The 14,539-nt window shown below is 41.1% G+C and overlaps 1 protein-coding gene across 5 annotated transcripts in view; it reads left to right on the plus strand.

The window, feature by feature from the left end:
- WDPCP (WD repeat containing planar cell polarity effector) overlaps positions 1-14,539 on the plus strand; it is a 129,307-nt gene that overhangs the window by 107,202 nt on the left and 7,566 nt on the right. For 3 of the 5 annotated variants that reach the window (XM_033145612.1, XM_033145610.1, XM_033145611.1), the window contains one exon: positions 6,346-6,502. The exons of the other annotated variants lie outside the window; for them this stretch is intronic. In XM_033145612.1, the coding sequence (XP_033001503.1) occupies positions 6,346-6,502 (157 nt within the window). The remainder of the gene's footprint in view (positions 1-6,345; positions 6,503-14,539) is intronic. 5 annotated transcript variants of the gene reach the window in all.

Consider the following 14,539-nt stretch of genomic DNA (forward strand, 5'->3'; position numbering starts at 1 on the left):
CGCCACTGGTGTCATAAGTACTACACAAGTGATCCCTGCAGTGTAAATCCAACAGTAGTGATGCCTTGTAAATGTGTTAATAGTGTAACTTTTGTTACATTTGTGGGGAAGTGACATTTGCAAGCCAGAAAAGTGTCTGATAGTAAAAAGACCTATCAGCTCTATTTGGATGTAAGAATAAGGACCAGGACAAGGCCTGGGCCCCACACATATGATTCAATACGCGTGCAAAAAAAAATATTCCAAAGTGGAAAAAAGGCCAAAAAGGGGGGGGGGGCAAACAGCCATTTGCTGTTCCTATGGTTTGGAGGGAGCCAAGCAATCACACAAATGACTGCTACTTCTGAATGGTACCACCTGTTTCTGAAGGCATCACTGTGGGAACATCTTCAGTCAAAATGACAATTGCTTTTGCTAAATAAGCATATGAAGGGGTTAAGGCTCACAGAGTTCCTGTATTCCTAGAGAAGTCAGGTCTGTGTGATGTCATATCCCCTACTTCCTATGGTTCTTAGGACAAAGGATCTTAATATTTTCTCTTTCCTCCTTGCCTCAGTCTCTCTTCTTTCAAGCCAGCAATATGAGCAGATGTACATGCCTGGGCTCTGCTGAGAGCCCAGGCTCCATTTTGTAACTAAGAAGTTTTTTTACCTGCATACTGCTTTGATGTATTTGCTCCCTGCATTGAAATGTAAGTAAACATTTTTTTTGTCTTAAAATGTGGTTAATTCTTAGCTACAGGGACAGAGAAGAGAAGGTCAGCAGACCACAAATAAACAGGGATAAAAAGGTGTAATTCCCTAATTCATAGCTTCCAGTAAGCTGCAAAAGTGTTTTCACTCTGCTAAAAGGGCTTCACAACTTGTTTACTCTCATAATTCTCCCACACATGTGGGTCAGAAGGTTTAAATTTTAATTTACAGATTTAATTCTCAATCCATCTCCATCATTCACAAGGAAAAAGAAGTGGACAGTAGCATACCCAAATATGCCATCTTCTTTCTGACCAGTTCCACACTGCAAAGCACTTCCCATTCCTGAACCTTCAAGATAATTTTCCATCGATTCAGACAATGAGAAGGGAGGTGAGCTGACGTTGGGTTCTCCTCAGCCTTCAGCGTCTATTGATGATCCAAATGTTTGCCATGGTCCATCATCTGCACCATATCATCTTACACAAGAAGAACTGAATTATTTTGTTTGTGATCTGAGCCACCCAAGGCCAAAGCGGAGTTACTGGGATCAAGACTTTAATAATGGAATTATATCAAGGAAAATGTCCTAATGATTCATTTCACACTCATCAGCAGCAGTTTGCACCTTACTTCAGAAAGGAAGATGGCCTTGTGTTCTGCTACAATGTAATGGATGTCCTCAGAATCACACATGACCACGCAAGAATGGTGACTATTCATAGACTCCTTGAAATTGAGTCTCATGATGGTGTTGCTGCATAATGGAAAGAGAATTCTGTCTGTTCCAGTCAGACATGCTGTCTACATGAAAGAAACCTACAACAACCTAAAACAGACTGTCTTCAATGCAGCAAGTATGGCTAGCATCTCTGTTGTGACTTGAAGGTAGGGTCTGTGTTGATGGGTCATATATAAGTTGGGATATACAAAGTACTGCTGTTTTTTATGTGAATGGGACAGCCAAGCAAAGATTTTGCACTTTGTGAAGAGAGACTGGCATCAGAGGAAATATCAGAATGTCAGAGAGAAGACTGTGCAACTCCCAGCACTGGCAGAAATAAAATCTCACTACTGCCCCTACACATCAAACTCGGTCTGATGAAAAACTTTGTAAAAGCCATAGATCAGCTTTCAAGTGCCTGTCTGAAAAATTCCCTCAATTCAGCGAAGTAAGAATTAAAGAGGGAGTTTTTGTAGGTCTTCAGATCTGCGAGCTCATCAAAGACAAAATGTGAGACAACCTGCTTCAGGGTGATGAGAAAAAAGCTTGGGGTGCATTTCCTATGGTGTCAACTAACTTTATCGGAAATGTCAGTGTAGAAAACTACAAGGAACTGGTTGAGAACATGTTTCTGTATCACAACTTGGTTGCAATATGTCCTTAAAGATCCATTTTCTCCATTCCCACTTGGATTTCTTCTTTCTCCTGACAACTGCAGTATCATTAGTGATGAGCACGGTGAGTGTTTTATCAGGAAATTACAATAATGAAAAGTGGTCCACTTCCATGCTAGCTGATTACAGTACTGTTGGATGCTGGATGCTCACCAGAGACAGTGGTGGAGCTTCATGCCCTGGCACTGGGGGGCGGAGAGCAGGCAGGGGCGGGGGCAGGGCTGGTATGCATCCTGGGGACGGGGCATGCCACCTGCAGGGGGGGGCAGCCGCAATGGCACCCTACCAGGATCGCACAGCCGGGGGTGGTGCGCTCCCCCCGCACTCCTCTTCCTCTGCCAGTGTCCAGAGATGTTCCTGAGCAACAGGCAAAGTGGTGTCAGCTGGCTTTTACCAGTTCATGTCATATGTGTATATTCCTCAATTATATAATAAACTATTGTGGATCTCTTAAAAAAAAAATTTCATTGTCATATTTGTCTCAAAATCTATAAAAAATGACTACTTTTATCTCAGAGGCATGACTTTTGTCAAAAAAATGTTGTGCATATCTCATTTAGTCTGCTTTAAAATGCTTGCCTCCCCTCTCTACTCCTCTAGAGCAATGAACAGACTGCATGCTGTTAAAATCTTTACTTGCTAAATCCAAAGGTCTGATTCATGCATTGTTCCATGCAGCAGCAAGGAGAACACAAGAAGATTACTCTTGGGTGCAAAATACACAATAGTTTCAAACATGCAGTCTGAACTTTGAGCAGGTTCAGACAAGGTTATCCTGGTGGGTTACATGGCAAGAAGAGAGTGAAGAAGAGGAACAGAAGCAGCTTCACTTCCTCCCTCATGGAGGTAAGGAGGCATGACCTAGCTGAGTCTAGGAACAGATCTCCTGGTTTTAACCCCCTCATGCACTAGCACTTATGTATAGTTACGTTTGACTACAATTTCCCACACAGTTACCTAGGAATCGTGGGCAATACTATAATGGACTACCACTTTTAGGGGCTTTTGACTCAAAAAGTTTTCAACGACAGCAGCAAGTATCATGTTTTCTGGCTGCAAGCAGTGGAACTACCCTGTCCTCTTCCTCTCCCCACACAACTTCCAATCTCAGATGGGGTGGGGGGGCAGAACAGATTTAGGGATCACACAGGGATAGGAAGAGATACAGAGGGTCTTTTCAATGGATGGTGCCTGGTTCCCACACCAAAACACATCAGATGCTCTTACTTGTAAGTAAGAGAGTTTTATTAAAACAGATTAACAGTACAGTGGAACCTCATGTTACAGACGGGATCCGTTCCAGAGGCCTGTCCATAACACAGAACTGACGCACCGCATCTGCGTATGTGCATGGCACAATCTAGCGCTTTTGTGCATGCACGAAGCGCGATTTAGCACTTCTGCGCATGCGCAAGCGGCGAAACCCGGAAGTAACATGAAAACACGTAACCTGAAGCGGATGCAACATGGGGTATGACTGTACAGACTCAGCAGCAGACAAACCAAAAATGTTTTCAGCAGATGCCGAAAAAACTACCGTGAAAACCCTACCAATTGACATCAGGCAGGCACCTTCACTGTATTCTCTTTTTTTTTTTTTAGAAAGAATTTATTGATTTTCCAAATAAACAAAAAAGACATAACACATCATAACAACCACAAATACAATAAGAACAAAGAAGGAAAAAAAAGAAGAAGAAGAGAAGAAAAAGAGAGAGATAAAATAATAATAATAATAATAAAATAAAAAATACAAACCTACATACATACCTACACCTAAACAGGAACATCAATTCTTCATATAATTATTAATATCTTGTTTCTAATCTAATTTGGGTGACTTCCCCCATTTCTCTCCTATGTTTCCAATTCAAATTTACTTTAATAACATTCTTATTCTAAAAATTTAAATCTTTAATTTTCAAGCTATCTAACCATTATTTCTTAATATATATAACTTCATATCATGTAAATTCTTAATACCAAAAAATAACTTCATCGTATAAAATAACTTCTTATATCAAATCTTTCCTCCTTATTTTACTGAAACTGCTGCTGTACCTATACAGATCAGGTATTTCTTCACAGAACAAATTCATAAAATGCTAAACACGCTGACTTCGGGGTACCATGGTGAGCCATCCTATCAAGTTTTTACAAAACCTTTATCCTACCCCTCTTCTACCCATTTTCCAAAACCAACCCGGGCTCAACCACCAATCCTCTCCCCAGTCTTTTCCAATTTCCTCGCCCAAAATGTCCTCTTTTTCTTTTTGTCCAAAAGTACCATCCTCCTTGTTCCTTGCAGGGATCCTCCGGAAATACCACACGTCACCTTCAAGCGTCTCCATTTCCAGATTGCAGTCTTTATTTAATTGTAATTCCCATCGTCTTTTTCCCTTCATTCCTGGGCTCACACCCCAAGAATCGGATTTAACATATTTCAGTCCGACCCTGGGTCTCCCACCCCCAAAGGGTCTTTCCCTTTCATGGAGTTGCGCTGTCACTGTCTCTTGCTTTTCCAGCATTCCCTCAAGTTCCCTTGCAGTATTTTCTTCCAAATTGTCCCAGTCTTTAAAAATCTTCTCCGTTCCAACAAACTCTCCATCAATACTTTGGTTCCACAGTTCCAATTTCCGATTCACCTTCACTGTATTCTCTTTGAGGCTTACTAAAAACATTTTTGATCAGATAAACCTACCCAGATATTTAGAATACTGATATGTTTTTAGGCTTTTGCTGGTTTTATTTTTTTATGTTTTCATTGTTTTACTAATAATCTTATTGTTTTATTGTTTTTGTAAACTTTAAGGTTTTCCACAATCAAATGAGTCATACCCCTCCCCACCCTCTCACTATATATAAGGGTCTGGTGACTTCTGTTTCAGTGTATCTGAAGAAGTGTGCATGCACACGAAAGCTCATACCAAGAACAAACTTTGTTGTTCTCTAAGGTGCTACTGGAAGGATTTTTATTTATTTATTTTGACCACAATTAAATGGTATATCATTCTTATGAAATAAATAAAGAACTAATCCAGTCCCAGAGTTCTCATAAGACAAAGGGTTGGCAGTATGATCCCAGCCTAGAAAGTTCATGAACCCACAATCAGTGACATGAAGTTCAAGACGGCACAGGAGCAGAGAAGTTGTTCCAACAAGTTTGCATGCCCATCCACCAAGCTTTAAGTTTTAGATGGGGTGTGGCACTTATTCACAAGATTTAATATTCCTACAAGAATGCTTAGTCTAAAAGCAGGCGCTACATCTAGGTGTGCAACACTAGGAGTGTGGTGGAGTCTCCTTCTTTGGAGGTCTTTAAGTGGAGGCTTGACAGCCATCTGTCAGGAATGCTTTGATGGTGTTTCCTGCTTGGCAGGGGGTTGGACTGGATGGCCCTGGTGGTCTCTTCCAACTCTAGGATTCTAGGATTCTATCTCCTCCCATGTCTGGAGGCATTGCCTTGTCCTGGGAGAGAGCACCAGGCACACTTGCCCCTCTGAAGCCTGCTCTGCCACCCCAGTTCCATCCAACAGCACTCTGTGCCCCACAAGAAGGGAGGGAGCTGTGACTCCTGTCTCAACAGTGGAGCCAGGTATATTTGGAGGGAGAGAAGCGTCTCTCTGTTCCAGCTTGGCCCTCCTATTCTTCCTCCAGAGCCTGCTATGTTGGGTTTGAACCCAGTGAGTGTACATTTAGGACCTTCTTTTAGCTGCTTTTAAATGGGCTTTAAGGAAATCTTTATCCCAATCTGTTTTTCATTGCTGATGTTTTTTTCTAACGTTTTAAACTTATTGCTCTATTTTCACTGTTTATGAAATTCTATTTAAGTTAAATAGAATAATGTTTTTTTTTATTATTGCATTGTAAGCCACTATGCAAAGGCCAATTGCCTACAAATGTGAGATACAAATACCTTAATAAATATGTTCCTGTTTTGATCAACATGGCAGGTAGCTCAGGTCACCAATATATGAAAAAAATTGCCTTTGGTTCCATCAGAGGCAAAGGCAGGGTATGAATAAATATATAATAGGAGACCTGTTTTAATAGAAAACCACTTTGACAGGTTCTAGTCCCAGCTAGGAATAATTACTTTGAAAGTCAGTTACTATCTCCAGTAAGATTGCATAAATACTTCATAGCTAGTCTTCTGTAGTAATTACTTTGAAAAGCCAATTCCTATATCCAGTAAAACACGTAGCAATAGTAAACTTTATTCTTAATTTCTGTTTTTAATTTTAAAAACACCTAGAGATTCCAGACCATACGGACAGAGAAGATGCTTTGAGTGACACTTTTGTAAACCTGACTATACTGCCACAGGAGGACCAGAAAGTTCAAGGCAGTCTCCCAGCCTCCAGTGCCAGTGCTCAATGTTTCACACATGTGACATACAACAGCTCTACAAGGTAAAGATACTCAGTGCATACATTTGGAGAAGAATGTAACATTTTATTAGTTACTGTCATCTAGCATAATTTACTCAAAAGCAGATATTTTAACTTGGCAATTAAGCATACATTGGCTTCAAAATGTATACTGTAACACATATGTAGTTCCTTGAAGACAAACTCCTGCTGTGACAGAAATTTTGTAGGTCAGAGGGTCTCTTACAGTTGTATTAACTGCGTGTCTCTTAGTTCTTATCTGTTTTTTTATTTTCAGTTCTTATCCATCCATTGAGACGCAGGTGGCGTTGTGGGTTAAACCACAGAGCTTAGGACTTGCCGATCAGAAGGTTGGCGGTTCGAATCCCCGCGACGGGGTGAGCTCCCGTTGCTCGGTCCCTGCTACTGCCAACCTAGCAGTTCGAAAGCACAAAGTGCAAGTAGATAAATAGGTACCACTCCAGCAGGAAGGTAAACAGCGTTTCCATGTGCTGCTCTGCTTTGTCAGAAGCGGCTTAGTCATGCTGGCCACATGACCCAAGCTGTACGATGGCTCCCTTGGCCAGTAAAGCAAGATGAGTGCCGCAACCCCAGAGTCGTCCGCGACTAGATCTAATGGTCAGGGGTCCCTTTACCTTTACTATCCATTCATTATCTGTGTTTAATCTCATATTCTATTCACATATTTTATCCTATGTTCGTTTCTTTGTTCTTATTTGCTTTAACAATTACATGTTTTAAATTCTAATTACTCTTTTATTCATAAGTTTTTCTTATGCTGGTCTGTGACTATAATAAAGTTCATTCATTCAGGGTCTCAAACTTTGGTGCATGAGGTAAAGGTAAAGGGAACCCTTGACCGTTAAGTCCAGTCACGGACGATTCTGGGGTTGTGGTGCACATCTTGCTTTATTGGCCAAGGGAGCCGGTGTACAGCTTCCAGGTTATGTGGCCAGCATAACTAAGCCGCTTCTGGCGAACCAGAGCAGCGCACGGAAACAGCCTTTGACCTTTGCGGTACCTATTTATCTACTTGCACTTGACATGCTTTCAAACTGCTAGGTGGGCAGGAGCAGGGACCAAGCAACGGGAGCTCACCCTGTCACAGGGATTCGAACCGCCGACCTTCTGATCGGCAAGCGCTAGGCTCTGTGGTTTAGACCACAGCATATTCAAGAGGTGAAAATGCAGACACAAAAAGTTGTTGTTGAGCTTTTTTAGGGCAATCGCCCAATAGTCCCTCCGCCACCACCAAGCCAGAACCTGAACCAGAGCTTCCTGTGCACCATTTTTTTTATTGATTCCCCCTGGATGGGCATGTAGGACCCCCCAAAAGAGGACATGTCTGGGAATTCCCAGATATATGGCAACCCTGGCATGAGGTGCAGTCAAGTGGCCTGTGGAAAGGCTGCAAAACAATTGAAAAAGATCTGTCCATGGCCCTGCAATTCACTTGGTTTTTTTCTGGAAAATAGAGATCAAGGCTGTTTTGACCAGGGCTGGAATAACAAAGCTCTATCTTAGGACCTGTGATTTTCTTAATAGTGGTGCAGTCTTCTCATATCTCCTTAAACATTTAGCAGTTAATGGTGTTCTTCTCAACAGCCTTGTCAAGGGCCTGTGCTTTTTATAAGATGGCACTGATTTTGATGCTGGTGCTGATGCTGAAGTGGCAGGTGGAAAGAAAATGCTATTAAAATAAATGTAGGTGCTTGGATTTGTAGAACAAAAACCATTTATGAAGGCCGCAGTCCTAAACACACTAGGGCATGTTGCAAAGGCATTGCCCTCCAAACGTTGTTGGTCTAAAACTCCCATAAGCCCCAGCCAGCATGGCCAATGGTCAGGAAATTAGGGATTTGTTCTTCAAGAGCACAGTAGAATTTACTTCTGAATAAACATGCATAGGATTGCTCAGTAAGTGCTCCACCAAGGCACTCAACAATCTTTAAGTGGTCCACAATTCTGGTTTCATATCCTGGTTTAGATGGACCCCTTAAACCCCAGTTAAATGATTTAGATGATATAAGACCTTTGGTTTAAGAAAGTAAGCTGAACATGCAAAACACACAACACATGACTCATTCCCAGACCACAAAACCACAGCTTATTGGACCATAATTGTTATATCAAACCTTGTTGGTTTCGGTCAAAGGTATTTCCAGGTAAATGTGCTTATACTTCCAGGAATGTGTTAGCTGAACTGCTACCTAAAGTTTTTTTTTTTATGAAACGCTACATGGGTTGAAACATCTGGTTAAGCCTGCCATCTAAATGTCCATCTTTGGAAGCAAGTTCCTTTGAATGTAGTGGGAATTAATTCCAAGGACATAGGTTCCAGTTCCCATGAGCTTTGGGAAGAACTGAATAATATTCCATGCAAAGAATTTACACAATAATCCAAACTCCAGCAGACATATTTTAGAATATTTACTTTCTATTCTTGCAAAGTATATTGTTCCCCATAGTAAGCTGAGCACTGGAATGCTAACAATTATTTTGGTTTGTCAACTTTAGTTTTGCTTCTTGCCTTGCTGTTTTGAATTCTGAAATGGATCAACTAAGATGGGTCATCACAGATTGTTGATCCTCTCAACTAAACTTCTTTGGAATCATTGAAGCTTCATAAAGTGCTTCCCCCTCCCAAAGGCTGGGATTACTTCTTGCTGAGCTGAAGAACATAAAGAGAGCTTCCAGCCCTCACTAACAGCTTCTTCATGCCACTAAAATCCAAGTGAATGCTGCCCACCCTAAAATAAGGCCGATCCACTATTCCTGTATTTTCCCTCCTCTTGAGCTCCCAAACACAAAAGCAAGTCTCCACCCCTTACTAGTAATTGTTTGGAACCTTAGAAGTCACACGAACCCCACCAACTGTAATGTGAGATGAAAAGGAACTCCCTGTAATAACTTCAGATTGGCACAGAAATAATTGACTCCTGCTAGAGGCTAGAAACCTGATAAACTTTCTCCTCAGTGTTATAAAACATTGCAACTGAACATAATGTGCAATTTTCTTATGGAGCAACTTGCATATATATTTGCACATTGCCAAGTTCTTACCTCTCGCTAGGTTGACAGGACTAGATTAATACATCTTCATTTCTTGTCCCACGGAGGTTTCTGATGAGAAAATATACTGCAAAAAAATGTAGTCAGGAAAGCCAACATTTGAATTATATTCTATTGATACTATATTCTCAAGGTGGACCAACCACTAGCTGTGATCTTAAAACACATTTAGCCAAGTGTTACTAGTAAATCCATGTGACTCCCAAGATCCCTAATCTCCTTATAAAAAAGCTTTATTTTTATCCACATGGAAAGTGGGCCGGTTCCAGAGTGGAAGTGCTGGAGAGGCAGTACCAGCGCCCCCCTCGGGGCAGAAGCATCAGAGAGACAGCGGTGCCCCTGTGAGATGCTGCAATCACTTGCAGTTCTGCCCCTGGAGAAAGCTGCAGCCAATCGCAGTGTAGGAGAGGGGTGCCCAGAGCTGCGGATGATCACAGCTTTGGGAGCCATCGCGTCCTTCTCAGCCACCCATCAGGAGTGCAAGCCCAGCGCTGCCTTTGTGAGTGGCGCTTGGCTCGCAGCCTTGAACTGTTGCGTCCTTCTCGTAGCGCCCTCCAGTTGGAGGGTGGCTGAGAAGGAGGCAACAGGCTTGTGCCCTGGCCCCTGAGAGCCCAGGGAGCTATGGCACTGCTCCCAGGATCACAGGGCATCATCCCTGCAAGCAACGCAGCTCGCAAAAGCAGCGCTGGGCTCACAGGGGCCAAGGCGCACACCTGCTCCATCCAAGACACAACAGCTCATTGTGCCTTGATGCTCCACCCAAAAAAACTTTTCCTGGGGTGACAGGCCCCCCTCCCCGCTATGCCACTGGGCACATAGTATGTTGAGAGCTAAAACAAGCCTTTCTACACTTTATTCAATAAGTTTCCTTGAAAAAAGAAAAAAGCTAAAAACTTTGTAAATAATTTATCATCTCTGTAGTTACAATTCTTACAGTTTTATTTTTTCACCATTAGCATTATTGCGAATACCATTGGCATTTACACGACTACAGATAACCAATACATTTTTCACTCTTTTGTTGTGATTTGAATCAGAATTTTAATACCAGTCTCCCTGTATCAGTTTCCAGTTGGACTTTGGTTTTGCCTTCCTAGACATAAGAATACCAAAACTTATACATTATCTTTGCTGACATCACAATATCACATTTTACAAATAGACAATTATAATTTGCTTTACTGCTGCAAAAACTGGATAGATTCCATTTTTAGTGTTGTACTTCGTTCCATTTTTCAAGCCTATCAAATCTCTACTATGTTTATATTTCCTTTGCCAAACACATTTCCTTCAGCATCATTAGTGCCATTTTGGACCATTCATTGTAAGGTATACAGTTACAAACCTTTCATTAGGATATGTTCTACTTGTAAGAGCAAGGTTCTACATGTTGTTTTTTTTGAACATGTAAAAGTATTTAGGCATCCTTTTCTGTGCTATATTAATAGAACAACAACTTTCGTACTTATAACATGAATAATGCATTGTTTCTTTCCATTCCCCTCACCCTGAACTGCTAGTTATCTCTTTTTTTTTCTTAAAACTGATGAGCCAGGAAGCGATGCCAGCGTGCACATAGTATTAAAGGTGTGTCAGAAAGGGTGTACTGTAAAAATAATAGATGTGAAAACATTCTAATCAACCTGCCTTTGATTCACAGAAGGTTGAACAAACCTGTTTACCTGCATAGTATTAAATTGCTGGTGTTAGAGTAGGTCCTTATATTAATTTTAAAAACGAGTCTCTCTTTAGAGACCTAATTTCTGTAAATAAGTTTGGAAGTGAAAGATAGCAGCACTTTTCAAAAGATTCAAAACAGGAATGCATCAAAGGTGCAATGTCAAAAAGACAAGAAATATCATCTCAGGATCACATAACATCTGTCTTGAGCAGTGTCTCTTGTTGCTACCATATGTGGCTTTCCTAGATAGGCCCTCCAAGGAGGAAAGGAGAACTTTTATCAACAAGATAAAATCACATTTAATAGTGCATGTTCGTCACAATCACGTGCACAATTAAATGTGATTTAAGGCCATGAACTTAAATGAGTTGAACTTATTATTAGACTTTAATTTGAATATTTACTTTCACATCACCCTGTATATTAAAATACTGTTTGTATTTTATTATCTTTCTCCTCCCTTTCCGCTTGAACTAGTGCTCTTTGTCACAAACCATGTGTGTAACATTGGGGAGTTTTCAGCATTCATTTTAAAGAAAGGGTAAACAAAGCATCTGGCAAATGCTCTACTAAAACATTTTCTAGTATAGTATTCCAAGTGTCCTGCACCAAAGCAAGCTGTCACCACGATAGAAAAACATCACAATTATTTTCACATTAAGCCAAACTGGCCCAACCCAGACTGACCTTATTTTACTCATCTCACAGTCTTTTGAGCCTTATTAAACTTGGCGTTGTGAAGGAGCATGTGACACCAAGCCTATTTCTGCATCTTAGATAGAAATAAATGTAGTACTTTGAGTACTTCTATTGCATACAGCTCTTAGCTAGATTTATATGTATTAGGTAAAAGTCACTAAGTTGCTTTTATCCCCTTCTGGGCTTTTCATGTTTGTTGACTTTAATGAAAACTAGAAGCAACATCTTCTTCTAAGCCTTTTGGATATAGTTGAAATCCTCCCAAGCACTGGTCAATTTTAAAGAAATAAATGTCTAAAGAGGATGGACAGTTTTAAGCTCTCTTAAAAACATAAAAATAGAAGGGTTACAGCAATTTGGCAGCCAAAAAAGCAATTTACAGGTCACCATGGAATCCGCAGCTATGTGTAGGAAAGCTGATCAAGAGACTACAAAAAAGATAATGGAGCTGGAGGCCAAAAGGATCTTTCCATTTTGAAACTCACCTAATCTGGTCTCCAATGAAGTTCCTTAGTTTCTTTTCTTGAGCCAATAAAGCTTAGTGGGATGAGGTGGTAGCTTTAGCATGGCTCAGAGAAAGCTGAAGAGCTGCAATGTTACTATACATTCATAGCTGCTTGCATAACCTCCACTCCATTCAGTTCAGTTTTTGTTGTTTCAGCCTTTGGCCGTATCATCACATGACAATAGACTATTAACCAATTAAAAAAATAAGAAGCCAGTCAGCCATTAAAACAGTCCTCACTGTTTTGCGACCCAAACACTACCACATATCCAAAGCTTATCTTCTCAGCAGAAAAGAGGGGTTTTACATTCAGACTGAATCATGTGTATCATCAAAGGCAATTACATCAGAGCATTCACATTCTCAGGATAACCATTTACATGCTGCAACTGAAAAAAGAGGCATTTGATCATTAAGTTACAGACTATGACAATGACACATGGTGTCACAGTTCTGCAAATTAATTGCAAATTAATTGATATTTCCCTATTGAGGAAAGATGAAGAAACCAAAGTTGCTGTGAAAGAATGTTGCTTCCTCCACCCCTTCTTCTGCTCATAATCACTACAATGCAAATAAGTACACAAAAAGATACACAAATCAAAACTGATTTTCTATTCAGTGGAGGCAATACTCACTGAGATTTTTAACTAACAGGTTGCAAAGCAAAACTCTGGTTTTGTTTCCCTAAGAAGGAAACTGCCTACATATACTGCTAAAAAATAATAAGATGACCTGCAATTATACTTTACAGTATAGACCGACATACTTTTTATGATTATATTAAAATTCTCAGAAATGTTGAAAAATTAGTGACTTATTCAGCAAATACATTCCTGGGTGGCGCTGTGGGTTAAACCACAGAGCCTAGGACTTGCTGATCAGAAGGTCGGCGGTTCGAATCCCTGTGACGGGGTGAGCTCCTGTTGCTTGGTCCCAGCTCCTGCCCACCTAGCAGTTCGAAAGCACAAAGTGCAAGTAGATAAATAGGTACCACTCTGGTGGGAAGGTAAACAGCATTTCTGTGCGCTGCTCTGGTTCACCAGAAGCGGCTTAGTCATGCCGGCCACATGACCCGGAAGCTGTACGCCGGCTCCCTCGGCCAGTAACACGAGATGAGCACCGCAACCCCAGAGTCGGACACAACTGTACCTAATGGTCAGGGGTCCCTTTGCCTTTATTCCTGGGCATCCACAAAACTGCTTCACAAGTCACTTATATACGTAGAAGCTATACACGATTCTCAGTAATAGGCCATTTCCTTTATTACTGTTGCCAAGGATATGCAGCTAGTATTCAAAAGGAAGGCTCATTAGTCTAAAGAAGAGCACACAAGTTTATTTTAATATCCATTTACCTGAAAAAGGAAAAAAGCAATTGACATTCTGCTGAGGTCTCTCAGTGCCCCTTCAGAAAGTTCTGCAAACATGGTTCTTTAGCTAAATATTCCAGGGTGCATAGTTTTAGATCATCATCTTCATTTAGTTGGGCACTGCATGTCCTTTTCAACATTTTATTGGTTCCTGATGCATCCTCGTTAGCCACATTGAATTTACAAACACACACGCGCACACATGCACACAGACACAGAGAGAGATTAAATAAAATGGTCTCTTAGTTCCTTAATAATATATTAATGATCCTGAGACCATGGGCATAGCCAGGATTTATTGGGGGGGCAGGCTTTATGTTGGAGGGGGCAGAACCTAGTTATCTGCAAAGCAATTGGTCAGTTAGTTAAGTATTTTTATTTATTTACTTGATGGGGGGCAGCTGCACCCCACTGGCTACGCTTATGCCTGAGACTGTAAATTGTTTTAACTGATTTTACTATTGTATTTCCACATTTCCCTGGGACTTCACTGTGGTAAGAAATGTTGTTAATAATAACTCTATGTATAGATTAATTCAATACATCTGATCTACAGGACAAAAAAAGTAGACACAATACTGGGCTGAAATCTCTCCAACTGGCCCTGCGGCCTGATGAGCATGCAAATACTGGCACACCCACCCACCCCCAGCTGATCTGCACGCAGCCATGGAGCTAGCCGCTTGGGCACCCAGAGCGCATGCCAGGTACCCGGCGTGGGGTGATCCG

Source organism: Lacerta agilis, chromosome 3 (assembly GCF_009819535.1).
Source record: "Lacerta agilis isolate rLacAgi1 chromosome 3, rLacAgi1.pri, whole genome shotgun sequence".
Lineage (NCBI taxonomy): Eukaryota > Metazoa > Chordata > Lepidosauria > Squamata > Lacertidae > Lacerta > Lacerta agilis.